General features: G+C 41.0%; 1 protein-coding gene across 1 annotated transcript in view; it reads left to right on the forward strand.

Annotated features, from left to right (window-relative positions):
• Positions 1-26,230, forward strand: part of MYRIP (myosin VIIA and Rab interacting protein) — a 216,041-nt gene that overhangs the window by 150,723 nt on the left and 39,088 nt on the right. Inside the window, exons 4-8 of the mRNA XM_054991980.1 lie at positions 12,469-12,605; positions 16,960-17,043; positions 19,441-19,538; positions 21,485-21,565; positions 22,899-23,042. Of these exons, the coding sequence (XP_054847955.1) occupies positions 12,469-12,605; positions 16,960-17,043; positions 19,441-19,538; positions 21,485-21,565; positions 22,899-23,042 (544 nt within the window). The remainder of the gene's footprint in view (positions 1-12,468; positions 12,606-16,959; positions 17,044-19,440; positions 19,539-21,484; positions 21,566-22,898; positions 23,043-26,230) is intronic.

Here is a 26,230-nt window from a genome sequence, read left to right on the forward strand (position 1 = left end):
TGTAATTGCCTACACCCACACTGCTGCTAGTCACTCTTTGCCTTCATGGTGCTGCAGTTAACAGGCCCGTTGTAGTAGTAGACCCCTAATTTCTGCCTCATGCTCTCCTCCGGTAAGGGTGCTGGATCCCCCCTTCTCCGTTCAGTAGTTCCCAGGAATGGAACCTGATAGTCTTCCACACAAGGCATCACTGGACTACCTTCTTCTGTAAACTACAAATTAGCATCCTGCATTAGTAACACTCCAAGAAAGAGCAAAAGCACACCCTGTTACCCACTGTAACATGGAATTCATCCTTCCCACCCGTGCTTTGCTAAATCTCTACCCAGTTGGATATTTCTGTCCTACTTGACTTGTTTTATGCAATGAATAGCCTAGTAGGATCATTAACAAAACTTTCCATTATTGGTTGATTCCAGATCTGCAAATTCTAACCTTATCTGATAGTCCTAAACCAAACTTTTGCTTCTTTTTGAAAAAAAACAGAAGCTTTTGCTATAGAAAAGGCCACAGATCTCACACAGCCTAGGAAAGTATGTCCGCATCATGTGTCTTGTTAAAGTGGATGATTTTAGTGAATGGCTTTCTAAGTTTCAGCAAGCTTTCCTCAATGCAGAACGAAGGTTAAGGAATTACACTGTATTTTGTTTTCAGTTCTTATCCAAATTGATAGTATTTGTTAATTGTTTTATCTCTATGTTTACCAATAAAAACATTTTTATTTAAATTGTCAAAACTGTTTCAGTTCAACAAACTCAGTAATAACTCCATGTACCTGGATAGCAAAAACACCTCAAAGTGTGTGGATGTCATAAATCTGCGCTTGGCATTTGTTCGCCTTTGGAGGAAAAATAGACCATAAAGGACTGCAGGAAGTGAATGCTGTAGTGAACCCCAATTCAGAAGTTTTACTCTGTGCTCATAAGTGGTTGGCTAAAAGGGAAGGGGAGTTGACCCACCAGTGAACATGTTTCTAAGAGCTGGTTTAGATTACTTCATACCTATAATTAATTTGTTACTCCCATATTACTTCACTAATGAAAGCAATTTGTGGAGCTGCATATTTTAATTCAAAGCATATATACAAAAAATTTTAAAATGCTGATCTGCTAATAGATATCATTTATACATTTATAACTTGGAAGAAACATTCTCATTTATTTAATTTTTACTATTCAGGTATATTTCGGTTATTTTTTGTCAGGAGTGCGAACCACTTTTCATCCTATTGTACCAAAATCCAAGAGTCATGGCTACTGAACAAATAAGGTAATGGTTCAGTCTCCTTAATCTCACCTAGATGTTGCCCAGCACCCCTCTTTAGCTCAGCCCACATGGCTTTTGTCCATGCAGACCTCATGATACCTGACGTAACATCTTCAGTGATCAAAATGGGCTCCTCTTCCTTCTTTCACCAGGACAAAAGCTAGTAGGATCCAATCCTATATATCAAGAGCATGATGTGAGTGTTTTCCTGGAAGAAGTCCTATAGATGGGCTCAGTAAGGTACACAGTGAAATAAAGTAGTTTTACATGGGTAGCTGTGTTGGTCCGCAGTCGAAGAACAAGATCTAATTCCAATAGCACCTTAAAGGCCATCTTGATTTCCAAGGTATGAACTTTTGAGAATCAAAGCTTCCTGACTCTTGAAAGCTTGTACCTTGGAAAATTAGTTGGTCTTTAAGGTGCTATTGGACCTGGATCTTGTTTAGTGAAATGAGGAATTATGCCCTAAAAAATTATGACCTACAACCTGAAGACAGTAAGGCCTGTAAGTTTAATTTATCATCTGTGAGTAATTTTGCCTAGAAAGCAGGTTCTTCAAGGGCGAGAGAAAGCTTTAATGGGCAGATGTGTCTATTCTATTAAACTAATCAAAGTGAGGGTTTTACCCCATGAGATTGGTGCATCATTTCCATCTGTTATCCACACTAATTCAGCAGCTGTTACTGCAGCAACCAGTATGTAGTGACTACGGCTAAAAATGCAGACCTTTTGGCTGACTTTCATAGATTTTCTGAAATAAATGCCATATATCATTTTCCAAAATTAGACAAATTATTAAATAATGGCCAGCAGACTGAACAGAAATATACGTATGTCCTGGAATCGGAGTATCCACAGAATAATGTGGTTGCTTTTTAAAACTGTAATCTTTTTTTAAAAATCATCATTGGTAAAGTTTTTTTTTCCAAATTTTATAAAACAGGTTCTGATTTGGGAGCATTTAATAATGACTTATTCTTCCCACCCCCACCCCAAAAAAGGTGAGAGACAGGAACTTTTCAAAATGAAAACTCAAATTCTCATGAATTTCAGAAATGTATTTTTAAACAAAAATAGTGACAGCTAAGATTTTTACACTGCAATCCTATTTACAGTTACTCCAGTCTAAGATGGGTTGCCAGCCTCCAGGTGGGACCAGAATTGCAACTGATCTCCAAACTACAAACCTCAGTTCCCCTGGAGAAAATGGCTGCTTTGGAGAATGGATTATATGACAGTTTGCCCCCACTGAGGTCCCTCCTCTTCCCAAACCCTCCCCTCCCCAAGATCCACCCTGGGGATCTTCAAGAATTATCCAGCCCAGAGTTGGCAATCCTAGTCTAAGCCCTCTGTACTGTTAAACTATAAACCTAGAAACATTTTCCTGGGACTGAGCACCATTGACTAAAATGGAGTTTACATCCAAGTAGACTTGTTTAGACGTGTCTCTTTAGAGTGCTAAATTCTGCATTATGCCAGTCTTTGCAGTGGGGCTTTCTGATCACTGAATCTGTGTATTCAAGACTATATGTTACTTTGGTTGAGTTTATTCCTGTATTTCTGTTTAAATGACTGAAGTAAATCATTGTGTCGTAGAGTAAGATACAAGTCCAATAGCACCTTAAAGACCAATTAGATTTCCAAGGTATAAGCTTTCAAGAGTCAAAGCTTCCTTTGTCAAATATGAGGAGTGGAAAAAGGAAAGGATCTTTATCATCCAGGCAGAGTGTGGGAGGGATATTGTAAATTAAGAGTGTCAGGAAGCTAGCTATAAATATGTTTAGTAATTAGCTTGATATAGAGCAGGGGTGCGAAGAGCAGAAAATTAGCATCTGTAAATAAACTCAATTTCAGCAATCTTGTGTTGTAAGTTTCCTTTGGAGTTTCTCTGCTTGAGAAATGCTACTGTTAGCGGATTGGAGTTGAGGAAGAGCTACTCAGCCATGAAAATATTGGCATATTGTGCATTAGAAGTTGCCTGAGATGAACTAAACCAGGTGTGCTTTTTAAATCTTCCTTTATATCTTCCTTCCTTCCTTTGTATCTTCACAAGGGACATACAGAGTTAATTGGAAAATCAGCTGTAGCTGGGGTTGTTGCATGTTACACACACATTCTTATAAAAATGGCACCTTCTATTTTTACCTGTTAGAGTCTACTTGGAAGTGATAGCACACTGGAATTTAACAACAGAACCTAGCACTTCGTTTCTGCATGCTGTTGCTAGAAAGTATATTTTGATTGTATACCATTTTAGGTGGTGAATAGAGATGGGCACGAATCAAATTACGACCCAAAAAAATGCACAAACCAGGCCAGTTTGTGGTTCGCGAACCAGTGGTTTGTGGAAGCTCATTTCTACGAACATCCACGAACTGGTCTGCTGGTTCGTTTGGGTCGTAAAGGGGCAGTTTAAATGGCCATTTCTCCAGGGAAATGGCCATATAAACCTTTCCTGTGGCTTGCAAGTGGCAGGTCCCTTTAAACTGCCCAAACCACACACCCCAGCCCCACCTAGCCCCAGCCCCACATGTACTTTGCTCTGCAGGCCTGCAGCGTCCTCCCGCGAGGGGCGGGAAGTCCGGTTTTGGCCTCTTCCACTGCTGCATGGGCCTACAGGGTGGCAGAGGAGACCGAAAACGGCCTTCCTGTCCCCCAAAGGCTATCAGGCGAGATCCAGGACCTCTTCCCTGTACATACATTTCACTTTAGCCTCTGACTGATCCCCCTGGATGTAAAAAGAAATTGCTGCCACCAGCAGCATGCTAATAGAAGGCTTGGAGGTGAAACTATGTCCCAGTCACCACCACTCCATCAACAGGCTGGCAGTAGTGGCAATAGTAGCAAAAGGCTTGGAGCAGAAAAAGCCCCCAGGACACGCTTTCTGTGCCAAGCATCCCTCCCCTGCCTGCTGCCCAGCTGATCAAGAGTCTGAGTAGCAGAAGAGGCAGGAAGAAAGAAGGAAGTGAAGAGAAAGAAGAGCATTTCCTTGCATTCCTGCAGGTCTCTGCTTGTCATTATCTAACAGCATTGATTGTCTTTCATTATGTGTATTTTGAGCGAGTAAAACTTCGTCTTAGAAAGCATTTCATTCATTACAAAAGAAGAAAAACATTTTACAGAATTTTTTTTGTCAGATCTCTTCAAAATTTCCCAATTTTTGTATTGGAAAAATTGGGGAGGGGGAGGTCTCCAGCAAACCCCCCACCCATAAAATACACTTGGTTTACAATTTCTTCTGGTTTTTTTCCCTCCAGGCCTTCACATTTTTAATCTACCTGCTTCATATCTGACTGGGTCAGACAGAGTTTTTTAAAAAATGGCTGCCATCATTGCATGTAGTCAGAAGACCACCCCTTTGTTCATGCAGACACATTAACTTGAACACCTGCTTTTATTTCGAAAGGTGTCATATCATCCTATATCATCAATTATTTTCAGGTGATCAGCTTGGGGGCCATCACCATACAAATGTGACAGGCTCAGTCATGACCAGGATTGTAATAGAATAAAGTCTGCAAATAATTTATTCAATATATGATTAATAGGGCTGCTAGGCCTCCTGCTATGACAGGAGGCATCCCGCTGGCAGCCCTTGTTGCCCGCTGCTGCTCTGAGTGGTGGCAGGAGAACTTTTTTAAAACTTGGTGTCATATGCACCGCTCTGTCACCTATGGGGAAAACGTATTTGCTCACAGCCTGGTTCATTCGTGCATCTCCAGTCTTTCTCAAGACCTGCTGGCCCAAAGGAGGGAGCCACTGGTGGAAAACTGGGGCAGGCCAACTGTGGGGAAACCTGCCATATGGAAGCCCCATTGCTGCTGTGCTTTATGAGCAGCCACAACAGTAATAGGGAACCACACGACCCCATCCCCATCGGAAACTACTCTTCTAAGCAAACCAAGGTGAAAGTGAGTGTTTCATTTTTAATACACAACTGCCAAGGTTTCAGGAGCTGAAGGAAAATAAGGAACTCCTAATTTCACACAAATGAGGCATGAGCAACAGAGAGTCAGTTATTCCGCTGCTGTTGGAATGGCAGAATTAGGGACAGCAGGACAGAGAACCCTGCCTCATCTTTTCCCTACATACTGCCTGGTACACAGTAGAGAGGCATGCAGAAAAAATTAGAATGGTTGCTTTTCCCTTTCCCCTGAGCTAATGGTATTTGATCTCTTTCTACTATTTTTTCCTCAATATTGGTAGTATGTATCAGGAGCACAAATTAATTGGTAGAAATGCCCAAATTAGGTTTAAGCTAGAAGTGACATCAGGAGATCAGTGGTGTTACTCCCAGAACCTCCTGGGGCCTATGCAATCAAAAGTACAGGAAAAGTCCTTTTTGGATCAAACTAGAGAGCCATGGTAGGGATTGAATGAAACAAAAATTTTCTCATGGTTCATGCTGTCATTTTTACTTTGGATTCATTCATTCAAATGTTTTTACGCTCAGTCAAAATTTTCACTACTCCTCTATGAACTGACTCATCAATCATCACATGACACATAATGCTGGTACTGAAAGTCACAATATTGTTTATTTTTTAAAAAAATACTTGGTAATAGGATTTGGCTTCATAATTACATTATGTAACACGACAGTGGCCTTGGGATTTAGAGCTATGTACAATTGCCGTAGCTGTCAAACAGAAATAAAAAAAAAAAGTTATAACTGAAATAAGTAGACAGTGTCCTTATTTTCTTTCTGAATAGACTCCTTATTATAGCATCTAACGGGATAGCGGCTCTTCCCCTTCCAAATCTTTTCCACACAGGAGGAATAGAGAGGGACATTGCGACTTACAGAATGCTAAGAGGCTAAAAAGCTTTAGAAGAGTCATTGTAATCTGTTAGAGAAATGGTTGCAGAGTAGATGCATAGAGTTTATTGTAAAATTAAATGTCAGATTGTTAAATTTCTGGTAAACATAAAATTTATACTGTGTAATCCACCTTGAATCTCAGTGGGAACGGTAGACTATAAATAAATAATAATAATAAAAGTGGCTTTCCAAACCATTTCCATTTATAGTTTCTAAGCCAACTGTATTTTGTCACAAATAAAGAAGAATGAAAATAGCTGTGGTTTATTTGATGTGAGGATTTATGGTTGAATATATAACCCTGCTCCGTTCAGGTTGTCTGTGATTTTAGAAATGCTCGAGCTGATGTAAAAAGCCCTGGGGTGCCTTAGAGAGAAGGGGGCTGTTCTCATGATATAGGAGCATCATGGTTGCCACATTTCTGTGACTTCAATTTGCTGATATCTGAACCCTGAAAGATCCTGTGGGAGAGGCGTGGTTAAGCAAGCAGCATCAAGTACATGAAATGAATTAGGAACATGCCCAGAAATTAGTTGTTTCTTTTATTCTCAGTAAAATAATTCATAAAGCACAATGGCTTATTAGATTTCCTCAGGCCTTGCACAGTATAAACGTGCATATAAACACAATTCAAAATCAAAAGTTTACACAATAAAAATTAAAACTAGTTTTACAGTAGCTAAAATAGCAACATGCCTATTATAAAGGTTAGATCAAGGACCTGAGAACTCACTCAGTCAAGATAGTTTCAGGCCTTGATCATGTTGTTTTAGAGCCCATGAGATAAATTTTGTACCGTTTCTATAGTCCTCTTGTCAGACCCTGAAAGAAAATTTAGTCAATGATAATCCAGAGAGCAGGCTGGAAAGGTAGTCATAAGATACTTTCCCCATCAAATTCAGATTAAATTCTCAGAGACTGTATCAATCTCTGAAGAGCCTATCTATAGCAGCATTTAGGCAGACAAGAGAAAGCACCTCTATATTAAAGGCAGAAAATTTTCACTTGTACAGCAAGTAGCATAAACTGGCATGTAAGTAAGCTTTTCCATATTTCCCAGGATCCTCAGATCAGCAACAGCTAGAGAGGATGTACATTTTCAAATGCAAACATAGCAGTAAGCAGAGGAGTCTAAACCTTATACCCTTTCCCATGTGCTTGTAGTAATTTTTCCTCCCAGCTAAGCTGGGACCGCTGGCATACAAGCCTGGCTGGGAGAGAAATCCTTCAGGCACTGAAATAAGGTGCATAAGGAGGCACAATTTATCTACTCAACTTAGGGTGGCCAGGCTGAGCATGGCAACTGAGGGGAGGATAGGGGGGACAACACTGTCATGTGGCGAGATGTCATCTTTCCTCATCATGGGCTACTGACATTGTATCCCATAGGAGCAACAGCCTTTTATTCTGCCCCCCATTCTGAAAATCAAATGAATTGCCTACTGCTGTGGGAGAACCCCATAAGACATACACTCAGTTTCTATCTCCCAAATCTGCACAATACTGTCCTCCAGCTACCACAAGCAAAGCATTTACCCCTCTTTTCTTCCACAGGGCACGTAGACGACCAACAGTTGCCTACCAAAATCCTGACCCTCTACTTCCATTCTTACAAAAAATTTGCACAGGCAACCTGTCTGCCAGTGGGCATGAGCAAAACTTTGCAGCTACTGGGCAAAAACATCTCTAGTGAATAGTTCTAATACATGCACATATAGAATCAGGAAGTTCTTCCTAAGTCACTGTTGCTGCAATTCTAAGAACATTTTTCTGGGAACTAGGGCCCATTGGAGTGGAGAGTAGTGGATGCCCTGGGTAGTGTTGCCAGGTGTCCAGTTTTGGCCCAGACAGACTAATATTTTGGGAGACTGCCCAGGAAAACAGTCCCCTAAATACCAGACACCTGGCGTGGGCCTGGGCCCTCCTTCTCCCTGTTGGTTGCCCAGCCTGGCCACCCAGCCTCCTGCAGCTGTGCAGCACTGCCACTGAACCAGGAAAGTGGTCTGCCAGTCTGGGCACCCAGGCAGCCTCCTGGATGGGTGCCACCCAGGAGCAGCCAGCCTGATCTGGCTGGGCATGGGTGGCCTCCCGTGACAGTGTGGCACTGCCCAAGAGCAGCCAGCCTGGCCAGAAGTGGGGGGTCAGCAGACTGACTGTACTTCCATCAGTGATGTCATCATACTGCCCAGGAGCTCACATTCCTAACAGAGCGGTTCCTTAGTGGAACAGGCTTCCTTGGAAGGTGGAGGGCTCTTCTTCTTCAGATGTTTTTAAGAAGAGGCTAAATGGCAATGCTGATTTGGATCAGATTTTGATGTGTCCAATCCAGCATCACATTTGTTCCAACATCACATCCATAGAAATAACTACACCATCATCACCCCCTCAGTTGACTTCTTTGGTTCAGGCATTATCAGAGATACCATAGGATGAACATAAATCTTTCCTGCAACATAAGAACTATGACTTGCTTATGGTCACATGAGCATTTTTAGGCAAAAACTTACTTTATAATATATATGAGGAATTATAGAAGCTATGCATAAGGTTAAAATGAATTAATAAGGTAAGAATGAAAAAATAAAAGGACTATTGGAATACTGATTGCATTACATTCATGTTTAGTTGAAGAACCAGAATATAATACATAACCTACATGCATCAAAGTATGTATGCAGAGTCTCATAACACGTGGCAGTTTACGTACTGCTTTCATACACATTAAATTGCTCCCTATGTTGAAAAAATCATAGTAGTGAAAACTATTTTTAGTCATCATGAGACTAAAGCCTTGGACAATACATCATAAGACTGATTCTTTGAAAATGGGTGCTAACTGATAAGAAGCCTGTTAAAGCCATTTTAAGTACAAATCAAAAGAAATTAAGTTGTGTTTGCTTGTGTCCTCATTCAGGATGTAGACTACATCTAATTGATGCTTATGTTCTTTCTGTAACGGAATTGATAATCCTGAACCTGATCCAGCGGTTACAGCTGGTGCAGAATGCAGTGGCACAGGTCATCACAGGAATACCGATGCATGGGCATATAATGCCGGTATTGCGTCAGCTGCACTGGTTACCGGTGGAGTACCGAGTCAGGTTCAAGGTTTTGGTATTAACCTATAAAGCCCTATGCGGACTGGGACCGGTGTATCTGCGGGACTGCCTCTCCCCACATGAACCCCAGAGGGCTCTTCGCTCTAATGATACACATCTGCTAAGGGTCCTTGGCCCCAGGGAGGCCCGTCTGGCATCAACCAGGGCCAAGGCCTTCTTGGTCCTGGCTCCAGCCTGGTGGAACGCTCTGTCTAACGAGACCAGGGCCCGGCAGAATTTGTTATCCTTTCGCTGGGCCTGCAAGACGGAGCTGTTCCGCCAGGTGTATGGGTGGTGCTAGGCGGAGTCCCCTGGCCAGTAGATTGCAGAATATACCCTACCTACTAGCAGTACCTCCATCTAGCAAACAGTCCCCAGTATGATGCTCTAGAGATGGGTGAAGGTCGGTCAGTTGGTTGCTGTGGCATTATGATGATGTATATATATGTATTTTTAACTGTGTAACTTTGACTGTTTTATGGTTTTAACTGGTATCATTTATTGAATGTGTTTTAATTGTATATGGTTGTAATCCGCCCTGAGCCTGCTGGTGCGGGGAGGGGGGAATATAAATCGAATAAACAAACAAATAAATAAATTGTGCTTGAGAAAATGTTAGGGAAATATTACCTCAGCATTATAGAATTTGCTTAGACCTATGTTGTTTCTGTATTAAATTTGCTAAGCGAAGCAAATATCCTTTCATTTACAATTTCTGGTGCAATGGGAGAGCTGTGGGGTGAAGCCCAACTCAGTAAAAATTGCCCATTTTGAGGCAATTTTTACCAAAGCAGGCTTCAGCATGCCTCCTTGTTCCTCTGTTGCCAGAGTGATGGGGGAGGGCAGGTTCATGTGCATGCAGTCCTTTCCTCCAGTTGGCTGGAGGTGGGAGCATCCAATGGGCATCAGGTGGGGAGCAAGGTATCCCCCCCACACACACCGGGTAGGAGGATGGTAAGCCTAGAACTATATGTGGATGGATGTTTTTATAACCTTGGGCTAATCTAGGTACCAGAATGTTTTGTTTCGAGAGGTGGCAACCCTAGAAAAGCTTCTTATGACATCATAGAGGGCTAGCCTGTCCACACAATGTTCACATGGTTTCAGCTTCAAACTTGTCAAACAGTTTTTTTCCTCCAGAACTCATTTTGGGGGAGGAATAGGGTTGTTTTGCATTGAAAGCACTGAAGGTGCTTCAAGAGTAGCCACACTACTCTAAAATATTTTTCCATATCTTCCTCCCAAGATTGAATTTATTCAATTGAAAATGTTGCTTGCCCCAGCAGTTGTGAAAATAAGCTTACTGAACTTGCAGTATTTTGGTGTTGCTTCAGTAACTTCAGTGTGATTTCAATATCACTGCAGGCTTCAATGCCTAAATACAAATGCAAAATGTACTAAAAATATTTTTTTCTTATGCTAGTTCCAGCAGTCTTGTTCAACTCTCTCCCTGTCTCCTATCCGCATCTGCATTGCTTCTGGATCTTTGATTTTATTTCTTGAAATAAATTAATATTGAAGAAATAACTTTTATGAACAAGGCAGTAATTATATGTTAAATGTTATGCTCTGATGATGAATATCAGTACATGAAAGTCACTTTATTAAACTTTATTACAGTAAAAGCTGGATCCTTTCATGAAAGACCAAAATATCACTGGTGCAAATAGTGTTTTTAACTATTGCTGGTCATTGTGTTTTCATTGGGAAGAAACAATTTGTTACTATTTGGTCCCAGAAGGTCAGGGTTGCAAACGGACACCAGCACCATGTTAAACATGCATCCCTTGTCAGTATTTTGCACAAGATGTGGGCAGGAGCAATTCATGACCTGAGACATTTGCTCTCCCTCCCCCTTTGGTAACATCCACCTGAAATTTCTCCATCACCTGAAACACTCTTTTGTGTAAGTTTAAGTTACGGGTTGGATCCCCTCTAAATTTAGTGGATGGAAGGGTGACATCCCTGCCTCCCTCTACAGCCTGACATGCTGATCTTAGGGGTGGGGACCCTCAGGAGCAATTTAGGGGGAGGAAAGGCTGCTGTCTTTCCCTTTGTGTGTGTGTATCTTTTCCACAGTATCCAATTTTATATCTGGAATTTTGTCTTTAGAAATGTAGGTGGTTTGCATACTTGTGAAGAGTTTGAACATCAAAAAGCCAGTCCAAAATGTTCAGCACTAATTGCATATTAGGAACCCTGTGGCACAGAGTGGTAAGCTGCAGTCCTGCAGCCCAAGCTTTGCTCACAACCTGAGTTCAATCCCAGCGGAAGCTGGGTTCAGGTAGCTGGCTCAAGGTTGACTCAGCCTTCCATCTTTCCGAGGTCGGTAAAATGAGAATCCAGTTTCCTGGGGGTAAAGTGTAGATGACTGGGGAAGGCAATGGCAAACCACCCCATAAAAAGTCTACCAATAAAATGTTGTGATGTGACGTCCCCCATGGGTCTGACTCGGTGCTTGCACAGGGGACTACCTTTAATTGCATATTAGTAAAACTGATTATCTAGTCCCCACTGTAAAACTGACAAACTTGAAAAGGTGGTGGGGTTAGGCTACTATGGAGATAAAATTGATAGGGCATTTGCACATTTCCATGTATGCACCCTGTTGAGTGACAACTGACTTATGGAGACCCTAGCAAGGGGCTTTTCAGGCAAATGAAAGGTGGTTTGTCATTGCATTCTTCTGCAGAGTCTTCCTTGGTGGCCTCCATCCAAACACTGATCCTGCTTAGTTTCTGAGATCTAACCAGACTGGCCTATACCATACCGTTCTGTACCCCTTTGCACAACTAGTTGATGGCAATTTAATCTGCTAGAATCAAACATTAAAAATAGCAGGGACACTTGTATGCACCAACAGAACTACAATAGTGGAAATCAAGTCCTGTACTTTACCATGGCATTCTTAGATATCTGTAGCACACATTTTCTTCTTACCCTCTTATGACCTATTTTCATGTGATATTTTGTACAAGGGTAGATAATCTTGTACACAAAATACATAGGTTCATTGCCAAGTATGAAGGATCAGGGTATGATTTTTACATGTCCCTCCTCTAAAAATACAAGCTTGAATTGAAACTGGGCACAAAATAGGAAAAGAACAGCACAGTATAGTAATGGACCAAAACCACTCATGTCCATTAGAATGTGTACCTTTTCTTTATTTTTCCTTAGCCACAGCTATCTAAAACTATTCAAAAATCCAAATGTTTTTTTTAAAGAAAAACTAGTCTACTTCAATCATTTTAAACTTTCTGAAATCTTTCTTTTTTCCAGACTGTTAAGAGCCCAATCCCTGGAATGGTATTATAACAATGTGAAAAGTCGCTTCAAACGCTTTGGAAGTGCAAAAGTTCTGAAGAATTTATATAGAAAACATCGACTGGAGAGTGGAGCTTGTTCTGATATACTAGGTACAGGAAAATGATGGCTTTAGCTTTATTTTTGTCCACTTAACCTTCTTATATCTATTTTTTAAATGTTAACATTTTAGTAAGAGGACAAAGCCTTTGCATTTTTCAAGTATCTTTCTTTCAAGGTAGGTCGTCTTCTCTTCCCTTTTCCTTTCTCCAAGATAACGTTTTCCTTCACTGGAGTTCCTTTGTATTAATTCCCAGGAAGGAATGCTGTCAGGATTTTTAATTTTTTCCCCCCAGGAAAGATCTGTAAATAGAAGCTGTTAAGGATCTGTTTCATTTATATTCCATGTTTCTTCTGTAGAATTTAGGTGGAAAATAGTGTTTCTAGGTAATCTCCCATTCATGCATTAATTAATCCCAGACCTGGGCCGTTTCTACACAGCTTACCTTATTCTGCAAAATAGCGAAATCTCACACAAAATCTCGCGAGAAGACGCTGTTATCGCGTCTTCTCGCGCAATAACAGCATTTTCTCGTGCGATAACAGCATCTTCTCACGAGATTTTGTGCGAGATTTCGCTATTTTGCAGAATAAGGTAAGCTGTGTGGAAACAGCCCTTCTTAGAGATAAATTGATTTCCTCTATTCTGTTCCTCTGTTTTTCAGGAATTTCTCTTTGTGTTGTATTCTTTTCTTCCTGAATACCAGAACACTAATTAGGAGAAATTCTAAAATTCCAGAAATGAATGATGCGCAGTTTGCCCCTTTGAGCACCTCCCATTCATTTGCTTCCCACAAATGATTAATGCCACATTTGTATTAATAAACTGCTGAAAAAATGAAACCTTGATGTGACTGTACATGTAATTGTATCAACATTTTTGTGTAGTATTTTAACTGCTGTACACATGCACTCTCACACATTGATAAAATACCGCATTAAAAGAATACTCCTGATACAGCTGATATTATCAAGATTGCCTTTTTTGCAGTATTTATCACAATGATATTGCAGAGGAGGGAATGCACATGAACAGAAGCTATTACAAACTGCATATGCACAGTATTCAGAACAAGTTAGAATTTTAAAAAAAATGAATTATAGAAGATTTCTGATTCCTTGGCAGTACTTTGGAAATGAGATAAGGTAATTAAAAGGTAATTTAATTACCGAGTCATTACTGACCCATAGGGGGACATCATATCACAACATTTTCTTGGCAGATTTTTTTTTTGTGGGGTGGTTTGCCATTGCCTTCCCCAGTCATCTACACTTTACCCCCATTATCTTAACTAAATTACCTTTATATGAGGAGAAGCCTGGGAAGCATTCCTAGTTTCAGCAAGTTTGCTCTGCTGCATCATATGTCCCGTGTAATTCCAAACAGCAAACAGATACCAATGTCTTACTCATATGTATCAGTGGAATCAGCAATCACTGGTTCCTAGTAGTTACAAGGATCTGCCTTATATGAGCATCCTCCTTTCATGTAACCCAGGGCTAGAAGGCTAATTACATTTAGTGATGGGCAAACTCCTCCTGCCTTTGTTAGAGACTGGGCTCAGCAAGCAGAGGTCTGTTCCAAGACATTCAGAAATTAGCATGTTGTATTCTGAGCCTAATTCAAACTTGGAAACCATTTATGCTTTACAACATTTGTAACCTCCAAACAGGGTTTCAAAGCAGCTGACAAAAAAGGTAGGTACAAACTACCACTCAGCCAGCAGAATTTAAAAGGTTTTTAAAAAATCATATCTTAGGCAACAATAAAAGGAGGCCAAATAAAAGCTCCCCATTTTATTTGCAACCTTCAGCCACCCTCAAATGCTCTCCTTAAACAATTTTGTTTTATGCCCTTCCTTAAAGGACATGAGGGTAGACACTCCTTTCTCTGATTTTCAGGCAGAATGTTTAACAAGACTTGGAGGCAGTACTGAAAACATTAATGACCAGATGATGACTGATCTCACAACTTTGTTGTAGGAAATAGAGAGGAATGACTAATGAGGAAATCAAATGTGCCATGCAGGTTCATATGATGTCACTGAGAGTACATCAGGACCTGGATACCTCCAGCTCTCCAGTGATAGCTCAACCTTCCATGAACTGATGTGCCATGCCCCACTTCTCCTCCCCTTCCTCTTGCCCAATTCTAACTCACTGGAAAACCACGGGCGGTCCTGGAACAGCTATAGCAACGAAAACACACAATGCCAGGAAACCACTATTGCAAATATAGATCTATTTCTAATCACATAAAAGTGCAATGTGCAAAGTGCAATGTGTTCAAGTATGTAATTCTCAATTATACACAACAAAAATACACAGTACAATCATATATATGTTATACAAACAAATCCTTGTGGTCCGTATAATCTTTCACTTTCCTTTAAATTGCAACATGCAAAAAGTCTTGTATAAGCAGAAGCCCATGGATAGAGAATTGTGGAAGATGTTCTGACATTCCCAGTCCTTAATTTCAAGATAAATCCAACAATGCCGACGGGGGTGTGCAGGCAATTGTCATTAACCCGTTTTGTGAGAAAAAAACTCACTTCATCTTGGGCATGAAACAATTCAGACTGGATACAAGAGTATTGCAAAATCCAAGCTCATTCTCTAAGGGCTCGAGACAAAGGTGGTGTTAACGGACTGGGAATGTCAGAACATCTTCCACGATTCTCTATCCATGGGCTTCTGCTTATACAAGACTTTTTGCATGTTGCAATTTAAAGGAAAGTGAAAGATTATACGGACCACAAGGATTTGTTTGTATAACATATATATGATTGTACTGTGTATTTTTGTTGTGTATAATTGAGAATTACATACTTGAACACATTGCACTTTGCACATTGCACTTTTATGTGATTAGAAATATATCTATATTTGCAATAGTGGTTTCCTGGCATTGTGCAATTCTAACTCACAGCAATAGATCCAGGGCATCAAAGCCTCTATGCAAGTCCTCCCCCCCAAAATTCTGCCCTCAAAATCTTTCTGGTTTCCACAGGAGAGAAGAAAGCGTAGCTGTAAGACCCCAAAATGTGTATTAAACCTTTCCTTAACCTACAATATGTGACTGCTTTAATTATGAGCTCTCCTTTTTGGACATTTACATCTACAGAGTAACCCAAAATGGTATCTACAGTAAAAACCCAGTATTCCCAGTGTGCCAGTCTGTCTTTACCATGCCTATTCCCCCCTCACACACACCACTATCATCATGATCATAGCCTCCCCAAATTCTCAAAATAGTGAACTGCTTACAGATCTCCCCTGAAAAATATGCACAGGTTTAAGTTTCATGGAAACATTTTCCATTTGTGTTCATCCCTAGAAATCGTCGCTTGGATCCAATGGAGTGCAAGCAAGGCAAAACTACATGAACAGCAATATGCACACTTACCCACCCATTGCAGTGGTCTTTGATACCCAAATGGTGCCCCCGTGAGTCAGTGGACCCCAGGAATATCATGGGGGGGGGGGTTGACGTGAGGGACTGAAGTGGGACTAATGGAAATTGGCTAAAATTGTCCTATCCGTCTCCTGTGAGTAGAGCACGAATATAAGATCCAAGCTCCTGAATAAGAGAGTCTGGCATTTTTGCCTCTTGATAGCACTACACCTCTCTCCCACCCATACTTTACTTATGACAATGGTTTGAGAAAAGGGTGAGGTCAGTGTAGTGTAGTGAGAGACTTCTCTTACCTCCCTGTCCAGAAATAACTACTACTAACGATGGGGACAGTGGGGAGGTAGATTTGAGCCTGAAGTGTGCCTGGCTGTTTCCTGGCTGCCTAGTGTACTCCCTCCCCTTCTCCAACGTGACTGACACATTGGGAGTACCGGAAGAAAACTGACTTCTTAGTTATATGGATAAGGGACTATTTTTCTTCTCATATTTATGAGAGTTTATATCAGCTTAAAATAAATTCATTATTCTCTTCTCACTGTGACTGTAAGATAAGTCCTCTTGTTCCCTTTAATACAGAAGCAGGTTTAACAGTCTGTTTTTTAATGAAATGGTGCCCTTTAAAATCCATGATGTATTTCAAGTCCAGAATGTCATCTTCAAAGCTAGTCCTCTGCACTAGCATTTTATGAGCAATCTTTCCTCATTGTTAACTTCACAGTCTGTCTTTTACTTGAGTAGACATTCTCCAAGTCCAAAGATTAGCCTGGTATGAGATATTTTTCCCCTGAAGAAAATGTTTTTGAATGAAATGATACCTTTAAACAGTTTTCTTCTCAGTGTCTTTGTGTTAAGAATCTCTCTTCCAATCTTCCTTCTGCAAACGATGATGCATTTGGAAATTGCCCCATTTTCTGACAGAGCACTTTATCCTGATGTTATGTATGACATTGGAAAATGATGGTGATGGTGATGATGATCTTTTTGAACAGAAGTCGGAAGCTTCTGTGAAGGAACCATAGAAAATGAAGGAAGTATTTGTGGCAGTGACTCTACGTTCTACAGGCAAACAGAAGGTAATTCTGTTAGAAGTGGAGTTGTTAAAAACAGAACATTTATTACTGAATGAAATAACCAATACCATAAATGGGTCTCTCCAGAAGTCCCTGAAGTCTAAAGATGAACACATGTTTGTAATCCCAAATTTAGATCCTACGGAACCCATCTGCTAACAGGAGTGCTTTCCACTGGTGCAAGGAACCATCCCCTGATACGAGCAGGGGAAGATTCTTTGCACCAGAGGAAAGCACCATTGTTCACAGAATCTGTAGGATCCTGCCTCAGGATTCACATAGCCTACTTGCTTGTGGCAAGTTAAGAATCGCCTTAAGTAGGCTGGGAATTTTGGGGATGAGAATGGCTTCCATTAACTTTCATTGGTCTGTGAGAGCAGATAGCCTAGCCAATGCTAGCTAGAAACTGAGGATTTATTTACAAAGCTATTGTAATCTCAGTATCCTTTCTATTAAATCATGAAGCGAGTTACTGGATTTTGTGGCTCATTTTGTGGTTAGAGACATTCTAGCCTCTGGTTTGCAGCCTACTTAGGAGGCATTCGTTTGCAGCCTTTTCCTCATTTTCTCTAATATGTTTTCTCTCATATGTAGCAGCCCATCACTAACCTCATAAAAGTATCTATCTTGCTTGTAGTCAGCACCCCTTTTAAAATCGCATACCTGATATCCAATTTTTCATAATTTTCATTTCAGTAATCTTAGTGCTGTTCTCAAAATATAAAGTATGGTATCTTCTACAGTGATCTGCCCTGAATCAACCATTCAGGAAAGCTATTTCTGCCTCTTCATATGACATAATGTTGAATAGGGTATGAGCTTTAAAAAAAACCTGATAATTTCAGATCCGGATTTAGAAGGCATCGTTTTCATTATCTCACATTTTGAGGAGTGCCTGCCTTACCGTTCCAGAAATCCATTAGGGATGTTTTTTCACATCTGGAAATTATATATATCGGGTCCATTGTTTCCAATAGGAGAATCAGTCTGGGGGGTGGCTGTTAGATCAAAATAGTGCCAGATTTGCAGGAAATCTTGTCTTCCCTCTCTGCTAAAGACCCCCCCCCCCTTGTTTGAATAGAATTGGACAAAGAAGGTGTACTCCAGCCATCCTTGGCTTCATTGTTTCCTGTGGGGGGACATAATGTGCTTCCTCCAGGGAAAAGAAGCCAATACCCGAACAGAACAAAGGCCAAATGTGAGAATGTGACTTCTGTTGATTGGCCTGATCCATTCAAGGGATTCCATTGGATAGGATAGTTGTCTCCTTTTGCCCCTTCCCTCTTGTTGCTGAGAAGTGGCAAAGAACAAACAAAATCAGCCAGAGAACAAAGGCTGGCCCCAATTTTTTCTACAAAGAATTGTGAAATTTGGAGGGATCTGGATATTCCTGACATGACCCAAAATTGCAGTTTTGCATACATTTTTGGTTTGGGGATACTCAGATGCAAACCCCTAATATTTAATTGGGTTTTTCTTCTATTACATCTTCATTTTTTCATAAGAGGTACAGGAATGATAGAAACATGGAACTATAGGCAACACAATTTCTATGGGATGACTGAGGACTATTTTAACATTGTATTTTGTATCCAAGAGTATACAAGCCCATCAGTTTTGAATTTTATCAGCACGGGCAAAATTGCTGCTGGTCTTGAAAATATATACAAACTGGGCCCAATTCTTTCCTGTTTGAAGGTATTTAAAGGAGAAAGTAGCACTTTCTATATACATGAATGCTTCAAAACTGATATGGTATGTATGCATTGAGGGCACTGAATTTTTTTACAAGTTTTTCTGTTATAAAAGTTTATTATAAGTGGCACATAGTTTTGTATGTTCCAGAGCATCAAAAAACAAATTCAGTTTTTCAATCCACTTTTTTATTCATCTTCCTTCACACAACTTTATGTAGTTCATTAGGATATCCTAATTACTCTATACATCTCGTCTGTTACTGCTGGTGGGTTTTGTTTTTAAAATCTGAGTGTGGTATTTATACATTCTGTACTTCTACACAAAATGTAATGTAAAAAGTAACCTTCCATAGTGAGGTTTGTATATGCTTAATGACTGATTGCTAACTCCCAACTTTAAGTTTGTAAAACAATTTTCTTCAGGTCATATTGGCTAATACCCTAGAGACTTCAATAATTTTTTTAATAAAAATACGTTTTTGCTGTCCACAGCACATGGCTTGATTTGCTTGAATCAATTTTTACTACAAGTAAATTGTACCTTTGGCACACTGTGATCTAAATTGCATAAACTGATACATTTGGCAGGGGGTGAGAAGCTATGGGCTGTTTGAAAAAAAAGTTTGATATTTCCTTTCACTTTAATAATCTGAGTGCTGTCTTTCAGAAACTCTATACATATTTTATTGTACTCTTTGCTTAGGACACAGCATGATGGATACCCTCGCTGTGGCTTTGCGTGTTGCAGAAGAAGCCATAGAAGAAGCTATTTCTAAGACAGAGACATACAGTGATAGCTGGGTAAAAAAATCATTATTGACATTATTATTTTGATCTCTGCCCCCACTTAATATATTTTTCAATAGTGCCTGCTAAATGAGCAGGAGAATGTTCAGAATGGTACCATCTTAACTTTCTGACACTTTATTTATTTATTTATTTATTTGTTCGTTCGTTCGTTCGTTCGTTCGTTTGTTTGTTTGTTTGTTTGTTTGTAGTCCGCCTTTCTCACTGAGACTCAAGGCGGATTACACAGAATGAGATTAGTATAATCAGTAACAAGTCCATTTCAATACAGTATCAAGGATATTTCCATAAACAATGCCATAGGATAAATAGATACAGGTTTAAAAGACATAGTATTAGCAAGAATCCAATACAGAGTAGAAAAAATACTAAAGCAGAACATAATCAATTCTAGAACTAACATTAGACAACATGGAGCTCAGGTGGTACATAGGAGTACATACTTAAAGGAGCAGATAATATGTAAGGCAATATAGTGATGAAGTCTATGGTCCCTAACTCATTAAGCGTCTGAGACCCCATCCCTACAATACAGCCCTCCCATTTGAGTAAAAAGCCTTTTTGAATAGTTAGGTTTTGCATTGTTTACAAAAAGCCAGGAGAGTGGGAGCTCTTCTGACTTCCTCAGGCAGGCCACTCCACAGGATAGGGGCCACCACAGAGAAAGCCCATGGAAGGGCTGCTGCTGACTTCCCCCATGTGCAGCCTGGCACCTGCAGGAGACCCTGTTCAGATGAGCAAAGCTGCCATGGAGGAACATAGGGAGGGAGGCGGTCCCGTAGGTCTGCCTGACCAAAGCCGTTAAGAACTTTGTATGTAATAACTAATACCTTGAACTGAGCACGGTAACTGATCAGTAGCCAGTGTAACTACTGTAGGGTGGGAGTGATGTTCATGCTCCTTCTTGCTCCTAATAACAGTCGAGCTGCAGCATTTTGCACTAATTGGAGCCTCTTAGTAGAATCATAGAATCATAGAGTTGGAAGGGGCCATACAGACCATCTAGTCCAACCCCCTGCCCAGTGCTGTGTACTGCAATATTATGTATTTTTTCATGAATTGTTGGAATAGCATACCTTTTAGACTTCAGTAAACAAAGGGCCCAGTAGCCATGTACTGCAGTGATGCTCCCCTCACTCACCTTCCTTCCAGTGCTACCTTTGAGATCTGAGCCTGGTGCACCTGATTTTCAGGGAAGGTATGGAGATTGTGAATATGCTACTGCTGGCATTTCCCCAATTCTTGCTGGGCAACACAGAGTCTGCAGCCTCTGTCCTAGGTTGAAACTGCTCCTCCCAGACACACTTAGAACTCCCAGACCAAGTTTGTTGACTGATTTGCACAGGAAAATGTACTGCATATAGTGCAGCCCTGCAAACAACAAAGGAGGGACAGGGCCATGTTGTTTCTTGGCTTCAGGTATAGTGGAACTAACTTTTATGGGTTTGTCAGTGCTTCATCCTCTGTAGAAAAATACAGTTGTGATTCAGGCACAAAGGTTTAGGTAAATGCAGGGCTTTATGTTGTATTTTTTCTTCAGATATTGCCTGAAATTTTCAAGGCAAGAGCTGTTCAGAGGTGGTTTGCCATTGTCTGCCGCTTCATAGAAACCCTGGACTTCCTTGGTGGTCTCCCATCCAAGTAATAACCAGGGGCGATACTCCTTAGCTTCTGAGATCTGATGAAATTAGGCTACCCTGGGCTATCTAGGTCAGGACAGTAGTTGAGGTGGGGGAGCAATTAAAGTAGGCAAATGACATGGAGGAAGCAGTTGACTTGCGTTCCCCCTTGCCAGGTTGCTGAACTAACCTGGAGGCTCTGCAGCTGTCATTGCTCTTTTTAAAAACTGCAGGAAATGTCAGAGATTTGACGTAGCATCTACTTTGACTCTTAGCATGTAAGTTAAAAGTGAATGCTTAATATGCTTTATCTGTATATAGGAGAAACAGAATGAAGCTTGTTATTTACGAGAGCACAAAGAGGAGCTGATAGAAGAGCTTGCCACCACCATCGTCCAAAAGGTATGATTCAAGAACTTACGTGAAATGCGAGATGCGAGAACTACAAAAAAAGTTTTTTACATTAATACTATCTTAGAGCAATTAGTGGGGGGCAGGGATCATGAGCCTGTATGTAGAGAGATCTGTACGTTTTATTTCTTTACAGCTCCTAATATGTATATTATAAGCTTTTATTGAACTACAAATAATGATGATAACTTGAGGACAAAAAATATAGGATGTGAAAAATTCTGTACCGACTTCAGAGCTATCTTCTCTAAAGGAAACTGTTTCTGTAAGTTTTTGCTGCCCAATCCTGTGAATATTTACTCAGAAGTAAGTCCCGTCATGTTCAGTGAGTTTATTCGCAGATAAATGTGAGCAAACGTACTATGCTAAACTGATGTAACACATTTGATTTACTCTTTTTTGTTCCCAACTTGTGATGCTTTGACAGTAACAATTATTATTTACATGAATAATTATTATTTACACCAAAGACTCTTTGCTGTATTGCAGGAACATTCTGTTTTCCATGCAGTAGTCTAGTTTTCAGATGTCTGTTTTGCCATACATCCCAACCTTTTCAGATTCTCTGGTGAAGTTTGTGCCATGTTGCAATAAGGACTCATAGTCACAGCAATATGTGTTCTGGCCTGGCCAGATAATGGCAAACAAAGTCTAAGATATAACTTAAATATAATAATGTTTTGTTTTAATGAGTGAAAATGTGGGCAAATATTTATAACACCTTGATAAAAATTTCATAGGGCTGCTAGGATAGGAGCATACAAATTGGTTGAACGTTCTGGGGCTAGCTGCTCTCCCTAATAAGATCATCAGTCTTCTTCAAGAAATTTTCATTAGTCTTTAAAATATGACCAATAACTCTCTTTTTAGTGAATTAGATTACATATCATGAACAGTTAATATTTTAGCACGCTTGTGTGTGTGTCTGTGTGTGTTTACCAGAAAATTCTCCATGCATAAGGTAAGTTTCAGAAATAATATATAGTAAACTTTAATGAAGGCAAAATGATACTAATAGAATACTTAGGCCCTTGTTACTGGAAATTCACTGTCAATTTCTTTACAAATCTCAGGATTCAGATAATGGTAAAAATGTATTCATGCTATCATAAAACCAGGCTTACAGGAGCTGGAGCAAAAAGTAAAGGCAGTTTTAAGATTTCTGTTGCATAACTTGATGACATAGCTCTGACAGGGCAACCTTAAAAAGAGTTATATCCTTTCAAGCCCATTTTAAGCCTGTTTTTAGGATTGCCCCTCTTATATGACTCCAGTAATGCTTTTCACTGAGCCCCCCTCTTGTTCCCTTTCCAAATGGCTGCAGATTATAAGAAAACAGAAAAGCAAAACTGAACAAGTGGAGGCTGGTTTTGAATGGCCGCAGTCCAGGAGCCGTGGCTTGACTGCTGTTTCAGATCAAAGCATGATAACTTTCCCAAGGAGTCGCAGGGAATCATACTCATTATGGGTGAGCTACTAAATTTGAACATCACAGTGTTCTCAGCATGATGAAAACTGATGGATAGAAACAATGGAGTTAAGCATGGCAGCTGAAATGCTAAATAATGTAAATATAGGAAACTGGCAACCCCTCCCCGTCCCCGGGTACACACTGTTTTGTACACAAGGAAATAAGACGTAATGTAATTTTGCTCATGAACCAAGAGTCAAACCACTTCAAACAATGAAACTTAACAGAAGGGCAAAAAAATTGAAGTAAGCTGACAGCCTGAGCGTTTGTATTTTAGAATACAGATTTTCACAGGTAAGATTCCATTTGGGTTTGAGTAAAGCAGTAATGCTTTTCACTGAGCCCCCCCCCTTGTTTCCTTTCCAAATGAGTAAAGCAAGGCATGTAAGCCTCTTTATTGTTATGCAGAATAATTCTACTTCAAGTAAACACTATTGTACATGAGCAAGCTGGAATCAGGCACACCAATTATGAAAAGGCTGGAAGCTTGTGACATGAGAAGACCATGTCAAGAAACTCAAGGAATGGTGGGGCAGGGGGGCATACACTTGGTAGGCCAAACCAACACAAACTAAGCATATTGTCTGTTTCTGGTGCTCAAGCTTCAATATTTATTAGCTTTATTTCTGTGAAATCACGTTATCATAACATGTCAGACACCTTGAAACTTTAAAGGTCTAAGTGTTCATCTGTGATGCCAAGAGACTGCTTCATCGAGGTATACAACAGTCTCCTCTTTGATGTGTGTGTTTGTGTGGCTGTCCACATAAAAGCATATACAATTAGACCCTGTAGGCCTTTCTTGTCAGTGAGGGGTTTGAGGAGGTTGTGCTGTGATTAGCTCTGATGGATGCTATTCTGAGTGCCACACAGATAGAAGAGACAAGAGTGGAAAATGAAAGCCTCTTTGAAATCATTGCTGAGGACAGTATGGAATTTTTTTGTAAGCAGTAGTATTTTAACCAAGGAAGTGCTGACTTTTACTCTAAGCAATGTCTAAAGCCTTTCTCTAGCTTAAGAAGCCTGCTTTCAACTTACATAGCTCTTCCTCCAACAGAAAAGCTTAAGTTGGAGGAAAGATCCTTGGGCTGTAAACATCAGTATCAACTTGCCATCTGGCTTTCTAACTATGGAGCCTCAAATCCTGTTGGATTTACCAGCTTTAGCATTGCTCTTGTTCTTAATTGCCTCATTCACCACTAATCAACATTACGAAGCAGTTAGCAGCCTTTGATTGAGAGAGGTTATGTGTATAGGTACAAAATGTTATGCACTGTTTCCATTGAGGTCAGTTCTCTTTAAAATTCTCTACCAATGTAAGTAACAAGTTCACACTTTGGAAATGAAAACAGTAAGCTTGTGTTCAATTCTACTTTAACATCTTAATTCACATCGTTAAGTCAAACTACTGTTAGCAGTCAGACTTGCCCCGACAATATTAGAAGGCTTATGCCATAAGCCCCTTCTCTGAAGCATTAAAACTACTGCCCAAGCAGACAGAAGCATGGAAGCCAGATCCCAGCCAGGAGATGGAACAAGCAAGCATGGGGAATGACAGGTGAGGCCACCCCCACCCACACCCCAGAGATGAACTAAGGATCCTGATACAATAAGGCTTTCCTGGAGTTCCTGAACTAATCACTGCAATACACGCTATCAGTCTCCCCTTAACCACTTTCCTATTCGTAGGTGATTCCGGGAGCTGATAGCCTCACCCATCCATACTTTGCAGATCATCAATCATTATTGATAACTTTAGTTCTGCCCAGTAAGACCTAATCAAACCTTCCTAGTTCAATATTCCACTTAGGACACAGTTCACCAGCTCTTTGTCTTGTCCCGGAAACAGCTTCACAATCCTTTGCCCCACCCCAGAAATAACTATTAAGTCTTCGTTTGGAAGGCAGAAGATGCAGTCTTGCCCCTGGGTACGTTCCACAGATTAATTGGGCTGCCCTTCTGCCATAACTCTGTGCATGCTCTTGGATCCAGCATCCAGCCTTGAGCCTCTGTTCAAGCTCTTCCGTCTTGATGCACAGGTCACTCAATGCTCTCTCTCCCAGACACCCTCTTCTGGATGGTAAATATCACCTGATCCCTCTATTCAACTTTCACCACTTAGTTCTGAGTGTATGCTGTGTATGTATTTTGTGTGTTGATCTTTGTTGTTTTCAATAACAATCCTCTTTTTGGTTGAAACCTCTGTCTGGTCATCGAAAGACAATCCTCGTATGCATTGGTGGAGATCCTGAAGTCACCACCTCTTGCTGCCTCTCCTTCTCAAGGAAGTGTTGTTAGGATGGCAATGTTAATTGCAGCTTGTGTGTACTTGCTCAGAATAGTCGTATTAAAATACCTGGTTTTTTTCTTGTTAATTAAGCATTTTTTAGATTCGAGTGATAATGCCTGCTCTTCTATACATAAAAGCCGAGCCGTATTGGCAACAACTCACCTCATCCTGGCGCAGGTGCACTTTGGTCACCTGGAACCCTGGATAGGGTTTCCAGGCGACCGCCAGTGGCGGGCAAACTCCCAGGGATTTGCCTCCTCACCAACCAATCAGCCAGCAATCGGTGGGAGGTGGCAAGCTCCTGGAGTTTGCCCACCACTGGCAGGCACCTCAGGAACACGCACCATGCGTGTGCTCCCAGCAGGAACGGCATCATCACTTCCAGAAGTAACGTCATCACGCCAGTCATGAGAGCATTCCCACGCTTCATTTGGGGCCAATTTGGGTTGCAAACAGGCAGAAATGGCCCCATATGGCCCACAGGAGTGCTTGTGTGGCTGGCGCAGTGATGTCACTTCCGGAAGAAGGACCTCGTGCCTGGCACAAGATAAATGCCAGGGACTCTTCCCTCCCGGCAGGAGAGTAGAGGGACCTGGCAACCCTAGCCCAGGGCCCCCCACGCGGCCTTCCTACCACCTCCACGGCCATCAGAGGTCCATGCTAGGCCTCCATGTCACCAGCAGCAGACCTCTTAGGTTGGGATCAGAGTGCGAGGGAGGCAGCCATGCCCACCCGCCCTGCCTCCCCCATCTGGGATCTGGGCACGGGGGAGGTGGCCATGCCCAGCCCTCCCCCTTGCCTCCCCTAGCTGGGATTGGTATGCAGGGGAGGGGACAATGCTCGGCCCAGCTGCCCCACCCAGATTGGGGCACAGGAGAGGGGGCCATGCCCGTTC

This window comes from Eublepharis macularius, chromosome 11, assembly GCF_028583425.1.
Source record: "Eublepharis macularius isolate TG4126 chromosome 11, MPM_Emac_v1.0, whole genome shotgun sequence".
Classification (NCBI taxonomy): Eukaryota; Metazoa; Chordata; class Lepidosauria; order Squamata; family Eublepharidae; genus Eublepharis; species Eublepharis macularius.